The sequence below is a fragment of the Bos mutus genome, chromosome 25 (genome assembly GCF_027580195.1).
Source record: "Bos mutus isolate GX-2022 chromosome 25, NWIPB_WYAK_1.1, whole genome shotgun sequence".
In the NCBI taxonomy this organism is placed as follows: Eukaryota; Metazoa; Chordata; class Mammalia; order Artiodactyla; family Bovidae; genus Bos; species Bos mutus.
In genome coordinates this window covers 22,428,670-22,453,863 of record NC_091641.1, presented here as the reverse complement: position 1 = coordinate 22,453,863, position 25,194 = coordinate 22,428,670, and the positions used below count along the sequence as shown (strand labels likewise).

At 38.0% G+C, this 25,194-nt stretch overlaps 1 protein-coding gene across 1 annotated transcript in view; it reads left to right on the top strand.

Annotated features, from left to right (window-relative positions):
* Positions 1–25,194, top strand: part of LOC102266332 (phospholipid-transporting ATPase ABCA3-like) — a 199,851-nt gene that overhangs the window by 131,300 nt on the left and 43,357 nt on the right. Inside the window, exons 17-20 of the mRNA XM_070362574.1 lie at positions 11,396–11,555; positions 12,295–12,589; positions 23,844–24,090; positions 24,240–24,444. Of these exons, the coding sequence (XP_070218675.1) occupies positions 11,396–11,555; positions 12,295–12,589; positions 23,844–24,090; positions 24,240–24,444 (907 nt within the window). The remainder of the gene's footprint in view (positions 1–11,395; positions 11,556–12,294; positions 12,590–23,843; positions 24,091–24,239; positions 24,445–25,194) is intronic.

Genomic DNA, 25,194 nt, shown 5'->3' with positions numbered 1-25,194 from the left:
CATGCCTAAGATGGCATCCAGTCGGTGATGCCATCCAACCAGCTCATCCTCTGTTGTCCCCTTCTCCTCCTGCCTTCAATCTTTCCCAGTGTCAGGGTTTTTTCCAATGAGTCAGTACTTCACATCAGGTGGCCAAAGTATTGGAGTGTCAGCATCAGTCCTTCCAATGAATAATCAAGACTGATTTCCTTTAGGATTAACTGGATTGATCTCCTTGAAGTCCAAGAACTCTCAAGAGTCTTCTCCAACACCAATTCTTCAACTCTCAGCTTTCTTTATGGTTCAACTCTCACATCCATACATGACTACTGGAAAAACCATAGCCTTGACTAGACAGACCTTTGTTGGCAAAGTAATGTCTCTGCTTTTTAATATGCTGTTTAGGTTGGTCATAACTTTTCTTCCAAGGAGCAAGCATCTTTTAATTTCATGGCTGCAGTCAGCATCTGCGGTGATTTTGGAGCCCAACAAAACAAAGTCTGTCACTGTTTCCACTGTTTCCCCATCTATTTGCCATGAAGTGATGGGACCAGGTGCCATGATCTTTGTTTTTTGGGTGTTGAGTTTTAAGCCAGCTTTTTTACTCTCTTCTTTCACTTTCATCACCAGACTCTTCAGTTCCTCTTCACTTTCTGCCATAAGGGTGGTGTTATCTGCATATCTGAGGTTACTGATATTTCTCCTGGCAATCTTGATTCCAGCTTGTGCTTCATCCAGCCCAGCATTTCGCATGATGTACTCTGCATATAAGTTAAATAAATAAGGTGACAGTATTCAAAAAAATAGGGGGAAATTGTGTTAATAACTTGGATGACATTATGTTATATAAGGAGTTCAGTTCAGCTCACTTCTGTCGCTCATTCGTGTCTGACTCTCTGTGACCCCATGGACTGCAGTACAACAAGCTTCCCTGTCCATCATGAACTCCTGGAGCTTACTCAAACTCATGTCCATTGAGTCGATGATGCTCTCCAACCATCTCATCCTCTGTTGTCCCCTTTTAATCCTGCCTTCAATCTTTCCCAGCATCAGGGTCTTTCAAATGAGTCAGTTCTTCCCAACGGTGGCCAAAGTATTGGAGTTTCAGCTTCAGAAGTAGATGTTTTTCTGGAACTCTCTTGCTTCTTCCACTGAAGAACATACATCCAATGTATGTTGGCAATTTGATCTCTGGTTCCTCTGCCTTTTCTAAATCCAGCTTGAGCATTTAGAAGTTCAAGGTTCAAGTACTGTTGAAGCCTGGCTTGGAGAATTCTGAGTATTACTTTGCTAGTGTGTGAGATGAGTGCAATTGTGCGGTAGTTTGAGCATTCTTTGGCATTGCCTTTCTTTGAGATTGGAATGAAAACTGACCTTTTTCAGCTCTGTGGCCACTGCTGAGTTTTGCAAATTTGCTGGCATATTGAGTGCAGCACTTTCACAGCATCATGTTTTAGGATTTGATATAGCTCAATTGGAAATTCATCACCATTAGCTTTGTTTGTAGTAAATTTTCCTAAGGCCCACTTAACTTCACATTCCAGGATGTCTGGCTCTAGGTGAGTGATCACACCATCATGATTATCTGGGTCGAGAAGATCTTTTTTGTACAGTTCTTCTGTGTATTCTTGCCACCTCTTCTTAATGTCTTCTGCTTGTTAGGTCCATACCATTTCTGTCCTTTATCGAGCCCATCTTTGCATGAAATGTTCCCTTGGTATCTCTAATTTTCTTGAAGAGATCTCTAGTCTTTCCCATTCTGTTGTTTTCTTCTGTTTCTTTGCATTGATCGCTGAGGAAGGCTTGCTTATCTCTCCTCGCTATTCTTTAGAACTGCATTCGGATGTTTATATCTTTCCTTTTCTCCTTTGCTTTTTGCTTCTCTTCTTTCACAGCTATTTGTAAGGCCTCCCCAGACAGCCATTTTGCTTTTTTGCATTTCTTTTTCTTGGGGATGTTCTTGATCCCTGTCTCCTGTACAATGTCACAAACCTCCGTGCATAGTTCATCAGGCACTCTGTCTATCATCTATAGTCCTTTAAATCTATTTCTCACTTCCACTGTATAATCATAAAGGATTTGATTTAGGTCATACCTGAATGGTCTAGTGGTTTTCCCTACTTTCTTCAATTTAAATCTGAATTTGGTAATAAGGAGTTCATGATCTGAGCCACAGTCAGCTCTCAGTCTTGTTTTTGCTGACTACATAGAGCTTCTCCATCTTTGGCTGCAAAGAATATAATCAATCTGATTTCAGTGTTGACCATCTGGTGATGTCCATGTGTAGAGTCTTCTCTTGTGTTGTTGGAAGAGGGTGTTTGCTATGACCAGTGTGTTCTCTTGGCAGAACTCTATTAGCCTTTGCCCTGCTTCATTCCTCACTCCAAGGCCAAATTTGCCTGTTACTCCAGGTGTTTCTTGACTTCTTACTTTTGCATTCCAGTCCCCTATAATGAAAAGGACATCTTTTTTGGGTGTTAGTTCTAAAAGATCTTGTAGGTCTTCATAGAACCGTTCAACTTCAGCTTCTTTAGCATTACTGCTTGGGGCATAGGATTGGATTACCCTGATATTGGTTTGCCTTGGAAACGAACAGAGATCATTCTGTCATTTTTGAGATTGCATCCAAGTACTGCATTTCGAACTCTTGTTGACCATGATGGCTACTGCATTTCTTCTAAGGGATTCCTGCCCACAGTAGTAGATATAATGGTCATCTGAGTTAAATTCACCCATTCCAGTCCATTTTAGTTCGCTGATTCCTAGAATGTCGACATTCACTCTTGCCATCTCCTGTTTGACCACTTCCAATTTGCCTCAATTCATGGACCTAACATTCCAGGTTCCTGTGCAATACTGCACTTTACAGCATCAGACCTTGCTTCTATCACCAGTCACATCCACAACTGGTATTGTTTTTGCTTTGGCCACATCCCTTCATTCTTTCTGGAGTTATTCCTCCAATGATCTCCAGTAGCATTTGGGCACTTACCGACCCAAATAACAATGTTGTGATAGTTTCAGGTGAACAATGAAGGGACTCAGTCACACATATACATGTATCCATTCTACCCCAAAGCCCCCTTCTATCCAGGCTACCAATAACATTGAGCAGAGTTCCACATGTTATAAAATAGTTCCTTGTTGGTTATCCATTTTTAAATATAGCAGTGTGTCCATGACCATCTCAGACTCCTTAATTATCCCTTCCCCCTGGCAACCATAAGTTTGTTTTCTAATTTATGAGACTCTTTCTGCTTTGTAAGTACATTTATTTGTATCATTTCATTTTAGATTCCACATATAAGGTGTGTCATACAATATTTCTCCTTCTCTATCTGACTTACTTCACTCAGTATGACACTTTCTAGGTCCATCCATGTTACTTCAAACGCATTATTTCACTCTTCTTAATGGCTGAGTAGTATTCCGTTGTATAGGTGAAAGGTTGTTGCTGACCCACAAAAAGATGCCAGGATTCTTGGCCTCCGGAGAAGAATTCAATCCTGGGCCAGAGACAAGGCTTGATCACTCAGAGCTTTTGTGTAATAAAGTTTTATTAAAGTATAAAGGAGATAGAGAAAGCTTCTGTCATAGGCATCAGAAGGGGGCAGAAAGAGTACCCCCCTGCTAGTTTTTAGCTGGATATTATATAGTCACTCAGTTCAGTTCAGTTCAGTCGCTCAGTCATGTCTGACTTTTTGTGACGCCATGAATCACAGCACACCAGGCCTCCCTGTCCATCACCAACTCCTGGAGTTTACTCAAACTCATGTGCATCGAGTCGGTGATGCCATCCAGCCATCTCATCCTCTCGTCCCCTTCTCCTCCTGCCCCCAATCCCTCCCAGCATCACAGTCTTTTCCAATAAGTCAACTCTTTGCATGAGGTGGCCAAAGTATTGGAGTTTCAGCTTTAGCATCAGTCTTTCCAATGAACACCCAGAACTGATCTCCTTTAGAATGGACTGGTTGGATCTCCTTGCAGTGCAAGGACTCTCAAGAGTCTTCTCCAACACCACAGTTCAAAAGCATCAATTCTTTGGTGCTCAGCTTTCTTCACAGTCCAACTCTCACATCCATACATGACCGCTGGAAAAACCATAGCTTTGACTAGACGGACCTTTGTTGGCAAAGTAATGTCTCTGCTTTTCAATATGCTATCTAGATTGGTCATAACTTTCCCTCCAAGGAGTAAGCATCTTTTAATTTCATGGCTGCAATCACCATCTGCAGTGATTTTGGAGCCCAACAAAATAAATTCTGACACTATTTCCACTGTTTCCCCATCTATTTCCCATGAAATGATGGGACCAGATGCCATGATCTTAGTTTTCTGAATGTTGAGCTTTAAGCCAACGTTTTCACTCTCCTCTTTCACTCTCATGAAGAGGCGTTTTAGTTCCTCTTCACTATATAGTCACTGCTGCTGCTGCTGCTGCTGCTGCTGCTAAGTTGCTTCAGTCGTGTCTGACTCTGTGCTACCCCAGAGACGGCAGCCCACCAGGCTTACCCGTCCCTGGGATTCTCCAGGCAAGAACACTGGAGTGGGTTGCCATTTCCTTCTCCAATGCATCAAAGTGAAAAGTGAAAGTGAAGTCGCTCAGTCATGTCTGACTCTTTGCGACCCCATGGACTGCAGCCCACCAGGCTCCTCCGTCCATGGGATTTTCCAGGCAAAAGTACTGAAGTGGGGTGCCATTGCTTTCTCCTCTAGCAGTCTGTTCATGAAAGAAAGGAATGTCTTAAAACTCAGAATGGCACCAGGCCCCTCATCCATAAGATGTATTTTGGGAAAATCCCGGCATCAGATGAGTCATCTCAGGCGGTAAAATGATTGACTTGAATCTTGTAGAAGTGCAGATTATCATACAAATAGTTTCATTTACATAGATTAAGGGAACAATGTCTGAGTATAACATAATAGTTTGTCAAGTCAGTTCTGAGCCATTAGGCAGAACCCACTTGAAGACAGAGTCTGGGGTAAATGCATAGTACATTAACATAGCTTAAGACAAACATTTCTTTTTTTTTTTTTTTTTTTTTAAGTAGTACCTTTGGTTTTTTTTGTTTTTGTTTTTGTTTTACTTTACAGTATTGTATTGGTTTTGCCATACATCAACATGAATCCGCCACGGGTGTACACATGTTCCCAATCCTGAACCCCCCTCCCACCTCCCTCCCCATACCATCCCTCTGGGTCACCCCAGTGCACCAACCCCAAGCTTCCTGTATCCTGCATCGAACCTGGACTGGCAATTCATTTCTTATATGATATTATACATGTTTTAATGCCCTTCTCCCAAATCATCCCCCCCTCCCTCTCCTGCAGAGTCCAAAAGGCTGTTCTATACATCTGTGTCTCTTTTGCTGTCTCACAAAAATAACAGGGTTATCGTTACCATCTTTCTAAATTCCATATATATGCATTAGTATATTGTATTGGTGTTTTTCTTTCTGGCTTACTTCTCTGTGTATAATAGGCTCCAGTTTCATCCACCTCATTAGAACTGATTCAAATGTATTCTTTTTAATGGCTGAGTAATACTCCATTGTGTATATGTACCACAGCTTTCTTACCCATTCATCTGCTGATGGACATCTAGGTTGCTTCCAAGGACAAACATTTCCATAAGGGGAATGCATTGGTTAACTCAAGGTTTGAGAATAGTTAACTTCAGGTGGAACCAGGTGTCATTATGGCAACACAGTATTTTAAGAGAAACCTCTTTTTAAATTTGTATAGAGAAGGGAAACAAAAAATATATATATATATATCACTAGTTTGTTTCCTCCTGCCACTTAAGAGAGAGATAAAAAATGTCTGACACTTGCAGCCTATTTCCTCCGTTTGGAGACCTCTGGCCTTCCTGCCTGTTACCCTCTCATATATGTACTGTATCCTCTTTAGCCATTTCTCAGTCGATGGACATTTAGTTTACCTTCATGTCTTGGCTGTTGTAAACAGTGCTTCAGTGAACATTGGGGTGAATGTATCTTTTCAAATCATGTTATTCTCTGGATATATGCCCAGGAATGGGATTGTAGGGTCATATGGTAGTTTTTTTTTTAAGGAACCCCATGCTGTTCTCCATAGTGACTCTACCAATTTACATTCCCACCAACAGTGTACAAAGATTTCTTTCTCTCCACACCCTCTCCAGCATTTTTTGTTTGATGATAGTCATTCTGACTGATGTGAGGTGATATCTCATTGTAGTTTTGATTGGCATTTCTCTAATAATTAGCAGTATTGGCCATCTTTGTTTGTACCTACAGGCCATCTGTATGTCTTTTTTGAATAAAAGCCTATTTAATTCTTCTGCCCATTTTTTGAGTGGAGTGTTTGTTTTTACACTGTTCATGAGGTGTTTGCAAATTTTGGAGACTAATCCTTTGTCAGTCACATCATTTGCAAATATTTTCTCCCAATCTGTGGGTTGTCTTTTCATTTTGTTTACTGTTTCCTTCGCTGTGCAAAAACTTTTGAGTTTAAATAGGTCCGATTTATTTATTTTGTTTTTATTTCCATTATTATAGGAACTGTATTAAAAAAAAACTATTCCTGTGGTTTATGTCAGTGAATATTCACCTATGTTTTCCTCTAGGAGTTTTATAGTGTCTGGTCTCATATTTAGGTTTTTAATCCATTTTATTTTTGTGTCTGGAGTTAAATAATGATCTATTTTCATTTTTTACATGTGGCTTTCCAGTTTTTCCAGCAACATTGAAGAGACTGTCTTTCCAACATTGTGCAATCTTGCTTCCTTTGTAATAGATTAATTGGTCATCAGTGCATGGGCTTATTTCTGGATTTTCTATCCTATTCCATTGATCTATTTTCTATTTTTGTGCCAATATCATACTGTTTAGATGACTGTAGCTTTGTAGTATAGTCTGAAGTCAAGGAGCCTGATTCCTCCAGCTTTTTTTTCTTTTTTAAGATTGCTTTGGCTATATGAGAGTTCCAGAAAAATATCTACTTCTGCCTTATTGACTACACCAAAGTGGCTTAAAACTCAGCATTCAGAAAACTAAGATCATGGCATCTGGTCCCATCACTTCCTGGGAAATAGATGGGGAAACAGTGAAAACAGTGTCAGACTTTATTTTGTTGGGCTCCAAAATCACTGCAGATGGTGATTGCAGCCATGAAATTAAAAGATGCTTACTCCTTGGAAGAAAAGTGTTGACCAACCTAGACAGCATATTAAAAAGCAGACACATTACTTTGCTGACAAAGTCTCTCTAGTCAAAGCTATGGTTTTTCCAGTAGTCATGTATGGATGTGAGAGCTGGACTGTAAAGAAAGTTGAGCACCAAAGAATTGATGCTTTTGAACTGTGGTGTTGGAGAAGATTCTTGCGAGTCCCTTGGACTGCAAGGAAATCCAACCAGTCCATCCATAAGGAAATCAGTCCTGAATATTCATTGGAAGGACTGATGCTGAAGCTGAAACTCCAATACTTGGCCCACCTGCTAGGAAGAACTGACTCATGCTAGGAAGACCCTGATGCTGGGAAAGATTGGAGGCAGGAGAAGAAGGGGACGACAGAGGATGATATGGTTGGATGGCAGCACTGACTCAATGGACATGAGTTTGAGTAAACTCCAGGAGTTTGTGATGGACAGGGAGGCCTGGCCTGCTCCACTCCATGGGGTCACAAAGAGTGAGACACGACTGAGTACTGAACTGTGAGCTTGGCTATGTGGGGACTTCTGTGTCTCCATACAAATTTTGAAATTTGTTGTTGTTGTTGTTGTTCTAGTTCTGTGAAAAATGCCATAGTAATTTGATAGGGAATGTACTGAATTTGTAGATTGCCTTGGATAATGTAGTTTTTGACAATATTGATTCTTCCAATCCACAAACATGGTATATCTTTTCATATGCTTATATCTCCTTCAATTTCTTTCATCAGCATCTTATAGTTTTGGAGTCACAGGTCTTTGTTTTGTCTCCTTAGGTAGATTTACTCCTAGGTATTTTATTCTTTTTTATCTTTGCCCATTTTTGAGTCAGATTCTTTTTTGTTGTTGAGTTTTAGAATTTATATATATTAGTCTGGTGTAAATGTAATTTGGTTTCAGACCATGAATTTTAAATTGTTATAACTAGGCTCAAACACATCTTTATAAATCAAAATAGGAACCATTACAGTTAACACACTTTTGACAATGAGAAATAAGTTTGTTTATTCCTGTAGCATAAAAATCCATGCTTCGGGATTTAGTGACCTCTTGGAAAGCATTTTCTTCATCCTGCTTGTTTTGGAAGTGTTTTCTCTGCAAAAAGTTGTTGAGATGCTTGAAAAAGTGGTAGTCAGTTGGCAAGAGGTCAGGTGAATATGGCAGATGAGGCAAAACTCTGTAGCCCAATTCGTTCAACTTTTGAAGTGTTGGTCGTGCAATGTGCTGTTGGGCATTGCCATGGAGAAGAATTAAGATCCTTTCTGTTGACCAATGCCGGTGGTAGGCATTGCAGTTTCAGTGCATCGCATCAATTTGCTGAGCATACTTCTCAGATGTAATGGTTTCATTGAAATTCAGAAAGCTGTAGTGGGTCAGATGGGCAGCAGGCCACCAAACAGTGAACATGACCTTTTTTTGGTGCAAGTTTTCTTTGGGAAGTGCTTTAGAGCTTCTTCTTGGTCCAGCCCCTGAGTTGGTCATCACTAACTGTCTTACACAATTCACTTTTTGTTGCACATCACAATCTGATCAAGAAATGTTCATTGCTATTGCATAGATTAAGAGAAGACAACACTTCAACAATTTTTTTTTGGGGGGGGTCAGCACATGAGGCATTCCACTTATTAAGCTTTTTCCCTTTCCAATTTGCTTCAAATGCCGAATGACTGTAGAATGGTCAATGTTGAGTTCTTGGGCAACTTTTTATGTAGGTGTAAGAGGCTCAGCTTCAATGATGGCTCTCAATTTGTTGTTGTCAACTTCTGATGGTTGGCCACTATGCTTCTCATCTTCAAGGCTCTCATCTCCTTTGCAAGACTTCTTGAACCACAACTGCACTGTACATTCATTAGCACTTAGTGGGTCAAATGCACTGTTGATGTTGTGAGTTGTCTCTGCTGCTTTTATGACCCATTTTCAACTCAAATAAAAAAGCTCTTGAATTTACTTTTTGTCTAACATCACTTCCATAGTCCCAAATAAATATAAAATAAACAGTAAGGAATAAGTCATTAGCAAAACAGCATATAGTGAGAAATGTGCATTAAAATGATGTACAATATAATCACATTTATTTAGAATGTATTCTAATATCAAACAGCAAATTTCAACAATGCAAAACTACAATTACTTTTTCACCACCCTAATATATTCTTGACATTAATTCTTTACTAGACTTATGACTGGCAGATACTTTCTCCTATTCTATAAATTGCATTTTCACTCTGTGGAGATTGTCTTTGATGCATGAAGGTTTTTCATTTTTGTGAAGTACGATTTGCTTATTTTGCCTTTTGTTACTTATCCCTTTGGTATCATAAACAAGAAATCATTAACAAATACATTGCTGTGAATCTTTTGTCCTATGTTTTCTTCTAAGGGTTTTATAGTTTTTGGTCTTTGACCCATTTTGAATGGTGTTAAGTAAGGGTTCAAATACCTATATCTCCCTCTCTTTTGGACCTCCTTCCATCTAGGTCACCACAGTGCATTAAGTAGAGTTCCCTGTGCTATACAGTATAGAACATGATGTTTTGATATGTGTATACATTGTGAAATAGTAACCACAATAAAGCTAATTAACATATCCATCACTTCATACAGTTACCATTTTCTTTTTTGATGATAAGAACACTTGAGATCTACTATTCCACATCATTTCAAATTTACAATACATTATTATTAATTATAGTCACCATACTACACTTGTAAAAAACTGTAGAACTTAACACCATTCAAACTGGATCAAAGACCTAAATATAAGAACTAAAACTATAGGTTGTGTTTTTACTCTGTGGATATTGTCTTTTGATGTATGAAAGTTTTTAATTTTCATGAAGTACAATTTGCCTATTTTGCCTTTTGCTACTTATGTATGTGTATAATCTATTCATTTTGCTATACAGTAGAAACTAGCACAACATTGTAAAGCTACTATGAAAGTGAAAGTCGCTCAGTCATGTCTGAATCTTTGCAACCCCATAAACTACACAGTCCATGGAATTCTCTAGGCCAGAATACTGGAATGGGTAGCCTTTCCCTTCTTTAGGGGAATCTTCCCAACCCGGGGGTCAACCCAGGTCTCCCTCATTGCAGGCGGATTCTTTACAAGCTGAGATACAAAGCTAATATACTCAAGTAAAAAGTTTTTGAAAATCATATTCTATACCCTTAATATTTGTAATTTTCACTTGTCAATCACACTTAAATTGGAAAATAAAAAGAAGATAAATAGAAAGTAAATGGCAGATGTTAGATATAAACTCAAATATATCACTAATTACACTACATGTAAATAGACTAACAACAATTCATATGCTTGTAAGGGAGTATGTCTATGTGTGTGTGGGAAAATTTTTCATCAGGGTTATCTCTAGGTATTGGAACTATTTTCCTTTCTTTTTTTTGTATCTTGTAGTGTTTTACTCATGGAAATTATTACTAATAAATAAAATATGAAGAATAAAAATTTTAGAAAAATGACAGAGAATTTTTTTTCCTTAGGTTATAATTACTTGTGTATATTTTTTCATTCTTCTTAAGCATCCATACCAAAAGACACAGCTTTGGACATAGGCACTAAATGGAAAATATAAGGATTTTTTTTAAAAAAAAAACCTACTATCCAAAGGCCCTATCATTTCATAACATAAAGAACACCTTAACATCCAAAGGAGAGTTATTATCTTTGACTTAAGATAAGTGCTTTTACTTGAATAAATTCAGCTTAATGAAACACAATATGTTACAATTGTTTTTCTCATCTTACCACAGAATGGTAGAAACTTTACCATGAATTGGCATCAGTCCTCTAACTGGTTTATTGAGAGCCAATATTATCATACTTGGGCTTCCCTGGTGGCTCAAATGGTAAAGAATCTGCCTGCAATGTGGGAGACCAAGGTTCAATCCCTGGGTCAGGAAGATCCCCTGAAGAAGGGAATGGCAACCCACTCCAGCATTCTTGCCTGGAAAACCCCATGGACAGAGGAGACTAGAGGGCTACTGTCCATGGGTTCACATAGAATTGGACAGGACCGAGTGACTAATACTTTCACTTTCACATTATCATACTGCTTTTATACAATATACTTAACAATCAGTAAGAAAGATCAAAGAGTCCTCCAAATTTGGAAATTTGTTTGCTATTTGACAAATAAAATAGATTGAAGGTATAGTCAAAGTAAAATATTTTGTGCTTTTTGTGTGTATATGTGTGTATTTAGGGTCAATAAGCTGGCAGATTCTGAAATGGAGATTCGATCTATCCAGTCTTCTCTTTCAACAACCCAAAGAGGACAAAACAGGAATCAGAGTAGGAGAGTATTCAGAAATCATGAAGGACTCAGATTAAATGAAATTGCTAACATTAAATTTAATACTGGGGTGAGTATATTCATTAAGAATGTAAAACTAGTATATTTGGCTTGGGTGTATATACTACCTGAACCTGAAAGATGTTTGGAGTATGACCATAGGAGAGTCAAGGAGATAAGAAATAGTCTGTACTACAACTCCATTAATTTCCTGATGCAGGAGAAATGGGTTTTAGATAAAGACCACAGCTATGTCACTTTCACCATTGTTATTTCTCAGAATCACTGAGAGGTTCTCCTCATTTTCTAATAAATTTTCCCTTTATTTGGTTCTAACAAGACCCAAGATTTACTTTTAGAAGATATTGGTTGATCAAAGATTAGGGGCATTTTCTCACTATGAACCATTGTTAGTATACTAAATAAAGTAAAAGACAGTAGTTGTATATAAGTTTTATGGGGATAGTTCCCTTAAAAAGAGATGGAAAGATTATGGTTTGATGTTAAATTAAATAAATAAATATAATCTTTTCTAATCAGAAATAATACAAATATATTAATGAATAAAATCACCTTGACAAGATTTTCAGTGTAGTTAGGTAAGAAACCAGATGTTAAGTCTTTTCCCTTAATACCTTATACAAATAAACTTTTCCATACCGTTTTGTTTTCTTTGGTTAAATTCAAGAATATATTTGTATAATATGTGTTTATCTTTTGCTATAAAAATTTTAAGCATTGAATTTCAATTTGAATATCTTCCTTGGATCACGAGTAATTCTGATGCTATGTTCTTCTCCTCTTTTTAGTTTCCACTTTACCGCCAGCAATTTCATGCCATGTTTTTAAAGAGAGCACTATTCAATTGGCGCAGTTGGAAGTTGACATTGCTACATATATCAATAATTTTGTTTGTCACTACTTACCTTTTAACAACTCTAAACTTGTATTATATTATGCCTGCCAGAGAAATGGACTTAAGTCAATATGGTCGAACAATTGTGCCTTACTCAATTTCTGGGAATTCTGTTTTGGCTCTAAATATCATAAATAACCTTGAGATTTTTTTAAAGCTTAAGAATCAAGAACTTCAGGAAGTACAAGGTAAGACCTGTAGGAAAAAAGAGACCACTGCTATATGAACACCTACATGTATCACTTGCAAAGAAGGAAGTTAACTATGCTATCTAGCTACCCATTTCTTTCTTTTCCTACTAACTACCAGTATCTTCAGTTCAGTTCAGTTCAGTTCAGTCGCTCAGTCATGTCCGACTCTTTGCGACCCCATGAATCGTAGCACGCCAGGCCTCCCTCCATCACCAACTCCCAGAGTTTACTCAAACTCTTTTCCATCGAGTCGTTGATTCCATCCAGCCATCTCATCCTCTGTCGTCCCCTTCTCCTCATGCCCCCAATCCCTCCCAGCATCAGGGTCTTTTCAAATGAGTCAGCTCTTTGCATCACGTGGCCAAAGTATTGGAGTTTCAGCTTCAACATAAGTCCTTCCAATGAACACCCAGGACTGATCTTTAGGATGGACTGGTTGGATCTCCTTGCACTCCAAGGGACTCTCAAGAGTCTTCTCCAACACCACAGTTCCAAAGCATCAATTCTTTGGCACTCAGCTTTCTTCACAGTCCAACTCTCACATCCATACATGACCACTGGAAAAACCATAGCCTTGACTAGATGGACCTTTGTTGGCAAAGTTATGTCTCTGCTTTTTATTTTATTTTTTTTCTAGTTTATAATGGGTTTTATTTTCATGCTTTGCAGTAATACATTCATGCTCAATTTATACCAGAGTTAGTCACAGAATTCTTTATAAAGATAAAGCCAAGTTATATTTAATCTTATCTTTTAAGCTGTATCAGCATGACATTCTGTAAAACTGGAAGTTACTAATGCAGTGTGCCAATAAAATATGGACAAGAGATATTTTAGGTCTCTAGTGGAAGAAAAGATTACTTCATTAACCATACACATATATTTTGATATATTCAGTTTGTATAGATCTATATTACCTGATTGATGTATGCTATCTAGGTTGGTCATAACTTTCCTTCCAAGGAGTAAGTGTCTTTTAATTTCATGGCTGCAGTCACCATCTGCAGTGATTTTGGAGCCCAGAAAAATAAAGTCTGACACTGTTTCCACTGTTTCCCCATCTATTTTCCATGAAGTGATGGGACCAGATGCCATGATTTTAGTTTTCTGAATGTTGAATTTTAAGCCAACTTTTTCACTCTCCTCTTTCACTTTCATCAAGAGACTTTTTAGTTCCTCTTTACTTTCTGCCATAAGGGTGGTGTCTTAGAGGCAGCTAAACCAAAAATCAAAAATGTACACTTTACAGCAGCTGGGCACAAAAGTTGATCATTAATGGAAGCATTCTGGCTGCAGTGGTCTTTCAGCTAATTGTATCACCTTTCAAAGGATGAGTAAAAGAGCCAAAATACTATGTTATTGTGAAATTTAGCATACAAATTTGTATTCTGACCAGAATATAAAAATGTTTCTCTAAGCTCTCACAGGGTAAAATAATTCCAGTATCTCCTTTACAATATTGATCTTTCTAAAAACAGGTGGCTGAAGACTTAGTAGATTGATTTTTCAGAACTACTATTTTGAAATAGTAGTACTCATTTAGCCATGACTCAAATAGTACTCAAACAGCTGTACTCATTTGTTTAATGTTTACTTTTTGTCAGAACTGTGAATATACTGAACAATTTTCTGTATTATGTTGCTAAATGCTAAAAGCAACCCTTTTATGTAGCTTATTTTTTTGTCCATTTATGTGTAAAGCATGTGAGCTCAGTCATATCCCATTCTTTGTGACCCCATAGACTGTAGTGCGCCAGGCTCCTGTGTCCATGGAATTTTCCAGGCAAGAACACTATAGTGGGTTACCATCTCTTATTCCAGGGAATCTCCCCAACCCAGAGATCAAACTGTAAGCCGGGTGTGGAGAAAAAGAGAATGAGCTGGGCAGTCAGGCAGAGAAAGATTTATTATAGGAAGAAAGCAAGTGACTGGCTTTAGAGAGAAACCAGTACTCTCCCTTTACAGCCAACCCTTCTTACACCCTATCAATAGGAAATTGTGCCCTGAAGGGAGGGGGGCCTTTGTTTATCTTTAGCACGTAGCTGGGGTCTTGTGATCATGCAGAGGGGTCTCGTGGTTGGGTGGTCACGTAGTCTTGAGAAACTGGCACCAGCAAGGAAAAACAGGATATCACTTTAAGGAAAAACCAGGATGCCACAGGGCAATGTGGCCACTGTGACTTCATCCCTTGTTTGTCAGGTAACCATAATGGGCCATTTTTAAACAATACGCTATGAGCCAGCCCCTTGTGAACCCTAACACAAAACTGCATCTCTTGCATCTCCTACAGTGACAGGAATTTTTTTTTTTTTTAACCACAAGACCACCTGGGAAGCTCAGAAATTAGGCCAAAACCTAGTGGATGGAGAATTTTGAATTCTTTGTATGATTGAATGAGTCCATTCTTCCACAAAAGCAACAGAAATACTTGGAAAATAATTCTTAAAAATCAACCAACTTACAATATTGGAAATTAAGTAAAAGCATAGAACAAGCTAAAAAGTGTCTATTTTAAAAACTACTGAACCTCTATTTTTAAAAAAATAGTAAAATCTGTGACACTTTAACTATTCCTAGCTATGGATTTTCTAGCAGTTACGTACTGATGTAAGAATTAGACCACAAAGAAGACTGAGCACTGAAGAATTGATGCTTTCGAACTATGGTGCTGGAGAAGCCTCTTGAGAGTCCATTGGACAGCAGCAAGGAGATCAAACCAGTCAGTCCTAAAAGAAATCAACCCTGAATATTCATTGGAAGGACTGATGTTGAAGCTGAAGCTCCAATACTTTGGCCACCTGATGTGAAGAGCCGACTCACTGGAAAAGACCCTGAGGCTGGTAAAGACTGAGGGAAAGAGGAGATGAGGGCAACAGATGATAAGATGCTTGAATGGCATCATTCACTCAATGGACATGAGTTTGAGCAAACTCTGGAAGAGAATTAAGGACAGGAAATCCTGGCATGCTGCAGTTCATGGGGTTGCAAGGGGTCGGACACAACTTAGTGACTGAATAACAACAGTTCCTATGGTTCTCCGTCCCCTCAGTGGTGTGGTATCCATGAAAGCCAGAACCTCACAGTTGATGGAAAGAACTGATCTCTTCAGAGCCCTGTTAAAAGTCCCATTTATGAGGACTGTCAATACTTTGACTGAAATAGAAGCTCAAAAACTCTATTCCCAAGGCATTATTCCTATTGAATTTAAATTAGGGCTCAACTCTTTAGGAAAATCCCTAACCCCAGGGAATTATTTAAAGCAATAGAAATCCGCTGGTAATAGCACCACAGGTAGCTAAGGCTGTGCTTTCAGTTGGGTCAAATAAGAGCTTACCCAGAAAGCAATTTTAAAGGAATACCTGGAAAGCTAGATGACCACAGTGGACTTTAAAGTCCTGATATTCCTGCAGACCTAGAAAGCTCAGAATGGTAGTATGCATGGCCAGAAGTAACCTAGGAAATGAGAAGAATCCAGTCGTTTACTTCTAGTTGATGTTGAGGCCCTACACACGCAAGCAATGAAAGTTGAGGCTGACTTGTAAGCTGCCTGAAATTTGAAAGTGTGCCTTTGTTCAAAGATCTCCTTGGCCAAGGGTGGTAGACTTACTGGCTCTAGATATTTAAAAGAATCTTTTAGCTAGTTGCTAAATTATATTGATTTAAGACTGACTCCTAGAATACAGGCTTAAAGGCCAGAATTTTTTTTAAGTTCATCAGAGAAATAAGTGGCTTCATACTGTAGAGAATACAGAATCTACAGAACTGTCCACAGAAGTCATTAAGCAAATGAGTAGCAGCAACAACAACAAAATTAACAGTAACAACACACAGGGAGGTTCAGATACCAGAGTTGATACACCATCCTATATGCCCAGTTTTCAACAACAACAGAATGAGAAGAGAAAGAGTAATGGGCTGAATTGTGTCCCTTCAAAATTCATATGCTAAGCCCTACCTCCAATATCTCAAAATGTGACTGCATTTGGATATTAGATCTTTAAAAAAGTAATTAATTTAAAAGTCTTCAAGAGTGGTTCCAATGTGCGGATGAGGTTAGAACCATAGAATCAGAGGAACTCCGGGCTCAGGGATGCCAGGCATAGATGTGGGAGGAAGTAAGGGGCTCCTCTAAAAACAGGGAGATTGAGAAAAAGGTGGGCTTCTGGTTCAAGATTGCAGAGTAGAAGGATGTGAACTCATCTCCTCCTTTAAGAGGACCAGAATCACAACTAGTTGTTGAACAATCATTGACAGGAGGGCATGGGAACCACCAGAAAAAGTCACCCATGTCCAAAGACAAGAAGCCACGAGATAGTAGGAGGAGCACAATCACAATAAAATCAAATCCCATACCTGCCAGATGGGTAACCCACAAACCGGAAAACAATAATCCCAAAGAAGTTTTCCCACTGTTGCAAAGGTTCTGAGCCCCACATCAGCCTTCACAACCTGGGAATCTGACAAAGGAACTGGGAATCAACAGGGAATTTGACCTTGAAGGCCAGAAGAATTTGGTTATAGGACTTCCACAGGACTGGAAGAAATAGAGACTTCACTTTTGGAAGGAAAAAACAATCTTGCTGTAACCAAGACCCAGGGGAAAGGAGCAGTGACCCCACAAGAGACTGACCCAGACCTACCTGCTAGTGTTGGAGGTTCTCCTGTGGAGGCATGGGTCAGCAAGTTCTCACCACAAGGACGGAGGCATTGGCAACAGCAGTCCTTTAAGGTCCTGCTTGGTATAAGAACTCCTGGAGATCACCATTAACCCTACCATAGAGCCCATAGACCCCAGGGCTGGGTCACCCCAGGTCAAACATCAAACAGAAAGGGAATACAACCACACCCATCAGCAGATAATTGTGTTAAAGCTTTATTGAGCAATGCTCACCAGAGCAACACCCAGTTTTTCCTACCACCAGTCCCTTCCATCAAGAAGCTTACACAAGCCTCTTAGCCTCATCCACCAAAGGGCAGACAGAAGAAGCCAGAAGAACCACAATTCCACAGTGTTAGAACAAAAACCACATTACAGAAGGTTAATCAGGATGAAAAAGCCGAGAGTTATGTCCCAAATGAAGGGATAAGATAAAACCCCAGAACAACAATTAAATGAAGTGGAGATAAGCAACCTTACAGGAAAATAATTCAGAATCGTGATAGTGAAGATGATCCAGGATCTCAGAAACAGAATGGAGAAGATGCAAGAAATGTTTACCAAAGACCTTCAAGAACTAAAGAACAAACAAATAGAGATTAACAATACACTAGAAGGAATCAATAGCAGAATAACTGAGGCAGAAGAATGAAGTGACCTGGAGGACAGAATGGTAGAAAACACTGCCACGGAACAGAATATTTGGGGTGGGGCGGGGGGGAATGAAAAGAAATGAAGACAGTATATGAGATGACTGGGACAACATTAAATGCACCAACAATCACATTATAGGGGTCCCAGAAGAAGAGAGAGAGAAAGGACTTGAGAAAATATTTGAAGGCATAGTAGCTTAACACTTTCCTAACATGGGAAAGGAAATAGTTAACCAAGTCCAGGAAGTGCAGAGAGTCCAGGCAAGATAAAACCATGGAGGGAAACACTGACACATAGTAGTCAAACTGATAAAATATAAATACAAAGATAATATATTAAAAGCAATAACGGAAAATGATAAATAGCATACAATGGAACTCCCATAGCTGATTTCTCAACAGAATCACTACAAGCCAGAAGTGAATGACATGATATATAAAGTGATGAAAGGGAAGAAGCTACAACCAACAATTTTCTACCCAGCAAAACTTGTTGAGATTTGATGGAGAAATCAAAAGCTTTCCAGACAAGCAAAAGTTAAGAGAATTCAGCATCACCAAACCTGTTTTACAGCAAATGCTAAAGGAACTTCTCAAGGCAGAAAACACAAGAGAAGGAAAAAACTTACACAAAATAAACTCAAAACAATTAAGAAAAGTGTAATAGGATGATACTTATCGATAATTAGGGCTTCCAATGTCGTGCTAGTTGTAAAGAACCCGCCTGCCACTGCAGGAGGCATAAGAGACATGGATTTGATCCCTGGGTCAGGAAGATCCCCTGGAGTAGGAAATGGCAACCCACTCCAGTGTTCTTGTCTGGAGAATCCCATGGACAGAGGAGCCTGGTGGGCTGCAGTCCATGGGGTTGCTAAGAGTTGGACACAATGAAGCAGCTTAGCACATACCACATCACTCTACTTAACCCCCCAAATTGTATATAATTATTCTATATCTTTAGGTTAATCTTGTTCCCATTATGGCTTTCAATATAATTATCTTGTATTTTTTAGTCTGGCTATTGACTGTGAAAGTTGATAAACATCTTTTATTATTGTGATTATGTCACTATTAATATTATTCACTTAATACAATTGTATCATGATTGGTCAATAGAAAATAATAGAATTGTATATCACCAAAAAAAAACTTTAATAGAAAAATCTGTAATCACTTTTTAAAATCCAGATGCATAGCAGAATTACCTTGGAATTTTTTGAAAAATACAAATGTCCAGATATTGCTTTTGTCTCCAAAGATCCTGATGTGTTTCTAATGAGCAGCCATGTATAACAAAAACTGGACTATATGATTATCTTTTACTTTCATCTAGCTTGTTCCACTTTTTCTATTTCATATTCAGTGCTCCCATTTCATTTCATTTATGTTTTCCAATTTCTTGATCTCTTGTCTCTTTTTTTGATGTCCTTTCTTATGCCTTTATCAAGCATAGTAGAAAAGCTTTTGCATACTTGTATATATATATACACACACACACACACCCCCATGGGAGTTTCCAGGCAAGAGTACCGGAGTGGGGTGCCATTGCCTTCTCTGATATATATATATATGTAGTATGTATAATATAATATATGTATTTTATAAAACATGAATTTCTTCCTAGCTAAAAAATTTAACATTTTGATTTCACTTGTTTGCCTTACTAAGAAAAGAAAGGTAGATTTCTAATTAAAAAAAAATAGATACACAACCAGCAATGAATGTTTACTGTACAGCACAAGCAACTGTAGTCAATATCTTGTAATAACCTATAATGGAAAATAATATATGTGTATATATTAAAGGAAAAAAAAGAAGTAATTAATTTAAACTGAAATTATTAGAGCAGACCTTTATCCAGTGATTGGTCTCCTTTTAAGAGGCTGAAATTAAACTCAATCTTAGCCAAAGGCTGAGAACCAATAAGGACACAGATATATATACATAGAGGAAAGACCATGTGAAAGCACAAGGACAAGAAAGCCATTTATGACCCCAGGGGAGAGATCGCAGAAGAAACTCACCCTGCCAGCACCTTGTTCTTGGACTTCTAGCCTCTAGAACTGTAAAAAAACACATTTCTAAGTCAGCCAGGCTATGGTACTTTATTTTGACCGTCCCAGAAAACTAAAATAGAAACAGAAGAGTGTACCCATATGCCGGGGAAAGAGAGCCAGTGGATAATGTACTTGAGGAAAGGCAAATGTTGAACTTAGTATACAGAGACTATTTGTTGTGCAGTCAGTCATGTCTAACTCTTCGAGACCCCATGGACTGCAGCACACCAGGCTTCCCTGACATTCATTATCTCTGAGAGTTTGCTCAAACTCATGTCCATTGAGTTGATGATGCCATCCAACCACCTCATCCTCTGTCATCCCCTTCTTCTCCTGCCCTCAATCCTTCCCAGTATCAGGGTCTGTTCCAAAGAGTCGGCTGTCGCATCAGGTGGCTGAAGTATTGGAGCTTGAGCTTCAGCATTAGTCCTCCCAATGAATATTCAGAGTTGATTTCCTTTAGGACTGACTGGTTTGATCTTGCTGTCCAAGAGATTCCCAAGAGTCTTCTCCAGGACCACATTTTGAAAGCATCAAGACTATAAATCAGCTATTACAAATATTTTCAACAAACTAAAGGAAATATGTTTAAAAAATAAAGGAATGTATGGCAACTTCGTCTCTCCATAAAGAGAATTTTAATGAAGAAATATAAATAAAAATTTCAAATGGAAATTCTGTAGTTGGAAAACATAACTGAAATGAAAATTTCACCAGAGGGACCCAATGATAGATTTGAATTGGCAGAAAAATGAATTTCTAAATTGAAGATAGTTAATAAAGGTTATCCAATCTGTGAAACAGAAAGATGGAAAGGAACAGCTTCTGAGACATAGAACAACATCAAGCATGCCAACACAGGCATAATGGGAGAACCAGGCGGCAAAGAGACGGATAAAAGGGCAGAAAAGTATTTGAGGAAATAATGACTGAAGACTTCCCAAATATAATGGAAAACATTAATCTTCACCTCCAAGATGTTTAATGAATTCTAAGTATGGTAAACTGAAAAATAATCACACCTAACACAACATAATTTAACTGGTAAAAGTCAAAAGGAAATCTTGAAAGCCAAGGAGGAAAATAATATTAATTTTAAAAAAGGTCATTAAAAAGAAAATTTTTAAATTTTGATATATTCACATGATAACATATCATATAGTAATAAAAAAACATAAAATTTACCCAAAACAGCATGAATGAATATTAGAAGTAGAGTGTTGAATTGGAAAAAAATAATAAAAAGACTACTTAAAATTTTATATTCTTTTCAGAAGGCTCAAAATCAAATACCACTAAACAACATATTGCAGTGGAAGTAGGAGGTGCTCTGTACAGTCAGCAATAAGACCTAGAGCTGACTGTGGCTCAGACCATGAGCTTCTTACTACAAAATCCAGACTTAAATTGAAGAAGGCAGGAAAAACCACTAAGTCATTCAGGTATGACCTAAATCAAATTCATTGTGATTACACAGTGGAGGTGAATTCGATTTAAGGGATTAGATCTGGTAGACAGAGTGCCTGAAGAACTATGGATGGAGGTTCATAACATTGTACATGAGGCAGTGATCAAAACCATCCCAAAGGAAAAGAAATGCAAGAAGTCAAAATGGTTGATTGAGGAGGCTTTACAAATAGCCAAGGAAAGGAAAGAAGAGAAGTGAAAGGCAAGGGAGAATGGGAAAAATAACCCAACTGAATGAAGAGTTCCAGAGAATAGCAAGGAGAGATAAAAAGTTTTTCTTAAATGAACAATACAAAGAAATAAAGGAAAACAACAGAATGGGAAAGACTATAGATCTCTTCAAGAAAATTGGAGACATCAAGGGAATATTTCTTGCAAAGATGGGCATGATAAAGGACAGAAATGGTAAGAATCCAACAGAAGCAGAAGAGATTAAAAAGAGGTGGCAAGAATACACAAAAGAACTATACAAAAAAGATCTTAATGACCCAGATAACCATGATGGTGTGGTCACTCCCCTAGAGCCAGGTATCTTGGAGTGTGAAGTCAAGTGGGCCTTAGGAAGAATTACTACAAACAAAGTTAGTGGAGGTGATAGAATTCCAGCTGAGCTATTTCAAATCCTAAAAGATGATGCTGTTGAAATGCTACACTCAATATGTCAGCAAATTTAGAAAACTCAGCAGTGGCCACAGGACTGGAAACCATCAACTTTCATTCCAATCCCAAAGAAGAACAATGTCAAAGAATGCTTAAACTACCACAAAATTGCACTCATCTCACATGAGACCAAGGTAATGCTCAAAATCCTTTAAGCTAGGCTTCAGCAGTACATGAACCAAGAACTTCCAGGTGAACAAGCTGGGTTTAGAAATGGCAGAGGAACCAGGGATCAAATTGCCAACATTTGTTCGATCAGACAGAAAGCAAGGGAATTCTAGAAAAACATCAACTTCTGGTTCATTGACTATGCTAAAGCCTTTGACTGTGGATCACAACAAACTTTGGAAAATTCTTAAAGAGATTGGAGAGCCAGACCACCTTACCTGTCTCCTAAGAAACCTGTATGCAGGTCAAGAAGGAACAGTTAGAACCAGACATAGAACAACTGACTGGTTCACACTGGGAAAGGAGTATGTTAGGGCTGTATACTGTCACCCTGCTTATTTACTTCTATACAGAAAACACCATGTGAAATGCCAAGCTGGCTGAATCACAAGCTGGAATCAGGATTGCTAGGAGAAATATCAACAACCTCAGATATGTAGATGATACCACTCTATGGTAGAAATTGAGAGGTGCTAAAGAACCTCTTGAAGAGGGTAAGAGAGAAGAGTGAAAAAAACTGGTTTGAATTCAACATTCAAAAAAATATGATCATGGCATCTCTCTCATCACTTCACGGCAAATAGGAAAAGTAAAATAGTAAAACATAAAAAGTGGAAGCAGTGACATATTTTATTTTCTTGGGCTCCAAAGTCACTGTGGATGGTGACTGCAGCCTTGAAATTAAAAGACGTTTGCTCCTTGGAAGGAAAGCTATGATAAACCTAGATAGCATATTAAAAAGCAGTGACATCACTTTGTTGACAATGGTCCATATATTATTGATACCAACAACTGGTACACTATAAAATATATATTTAACACAAAATGCATACTTGCATAATAGAAGAACAAAAAGGAGATAAAACATATAGAAAACACAAAGGAAAATGTCAGTTATAAATACTAGAATATCAGTAATTATATTAAATATAAATGCATTAAACAATCCAATCAGAAGGTTTTTCAGGCTGGAATTTTTAAAATCTAACTTAGATGAAAGATTAAAGGGGTGGGGTGAGGACACAGATTACCAAAACTCACAACAGCATCAAAAAGAATAATGTACATACAAATAAATGTAAGAAGAGGTGCAAGACTTGTACAGTGAAAGTTATAAATACTGAGGAAAATTAAAGTTCTAGATTCATGAAGAGATATTCCATATCATGGATTGGAATACTGAATATCATTAAGATAGAAAATTTCCCCAAATGGATCTATACAGTCAACACAGTTCCTATCAAAATTTCAGCAGACATTTTTGCTGAAATGGACAAGTCAATCCTCAAATGTATGAGGAAATGTAAATGACCTAGAAGAACCGAAAAAATTTTGGAAAAAAAAAAAACCAACTATGTTTGTTTTAGACAAAACAGAGCAAGAAATTCTTAGTAGTTTACTGTTTTTTCAAGTTGTAAACTTATAGTAGGGATTACTGATGGTGCAGAATTCCTGAGGAGATTTGAAGTAGTCATTGTGGGAATTGGAAAGGGAAGAGACAATGGGGAAAAGTTTTGGTCTTTCCACTTTGACATAAGTAGTAGGAGACTTATTACATACTGACTAATCAATTTCTTTCTTTATTCTAGGTAATGTGATGAAACACATAAAGGAAAGTAAAGAGTATCGTGACTTCTCCCTGACTGCATTTTCCATTGAGGTTGAGAAAAACAATACAGTATTTACTATTTTTTTCAATAATGAGGCGTACCATTCAGCTGCAACATCCCTAGCGGTGTTTGACAATGTTCTTTTCATGTCACTTTCTGGCGCCAATGCTTCCATTAAAGTCTCCAACAAGCCTCAACCTCTCCCTCATTATGGTTCTAACATAGTGTATGTATGATTGACTTTCCTTTTACTGGAATTGAGCCTTGATATATACCCTTGTTAAGTGGCAATGTACATTTGAAAATAACTACTGAAATTAGCATTTTATACTTTCATTTCATTATTTATTCCATTTTTTATTTCATTTTCCATAGGCCTACAAATGGATCACAAGTAGTATTATGTTTGGCTTTTGGCCTGGCTGTTGTGATTGGTAGTTTTTGCCTTCAGACAGTGACTGAGAGAGCCACTAACGCAAAGCACATCCAGTTTGTGAGTGGAGTCTATTTACTGACTTATTGGCTCTCTGCTTTGCTCTGGGATCTCATCTACTTCTCCATTGCCTGCTGCTTCCTACTGGTGAGTGTGAGCTGAATTTGTACAAAGGCTCATTTTTTTTTATGTCTCCCACAGGAAATTTCTATTCAATTAATTGTATCCTGAAATAAAACTTAAAGAAATTTGAAAGTACTTTGGCTTATTATGCCAGAGAATATATTGTGAAAACCTCATTATGGAAATGTACTACCTCATGTTCTTTCAATTGGAAAAAAATACTTGTCTTTGAAAAGTCTCTCTTGAATTGGCTTCCCATGTAATTGCTCAGCATAATGTCCAAGGCCCAAAACTAAAGGGAAAAGGGCTATTACTTGTAACTTGTCCCTCATTAATCATACAGATTAGTCACTGCCACTAATTCCCAATGCTGAGCTCTCTAGTAAAACTGGACTGTAGCACACAATTTAGAATCATGACTTAAGCGAGGCTTTCTGTTACTATTTACAGTCTCCCATTCATGCCGCAAATCCAAAATGGCTAGATCTGCAAAGCAGAACTAACTGTGACTGAGACACCCAATTTTAGATATTGAGACTAAAGAGCAAGCATGTAAGGATGTTACAGTGTCCTTTAATGATTTTCTCATTAGTGAACTTGGCAATGTCTTTCACTTTGTATGCATATCTGAAGGTGGAAGTGGGGTGCCATCGCCTTATAAGCTACCAAGTCCTAATTCAAACTATAGGTGCCATGGAAAGATAAAATTAGTTTTTTGAGGAAAAAGGAGAAACTTTTGATCAGTTTGGAGCCCTAGGCTTAGGTATGAAGGAG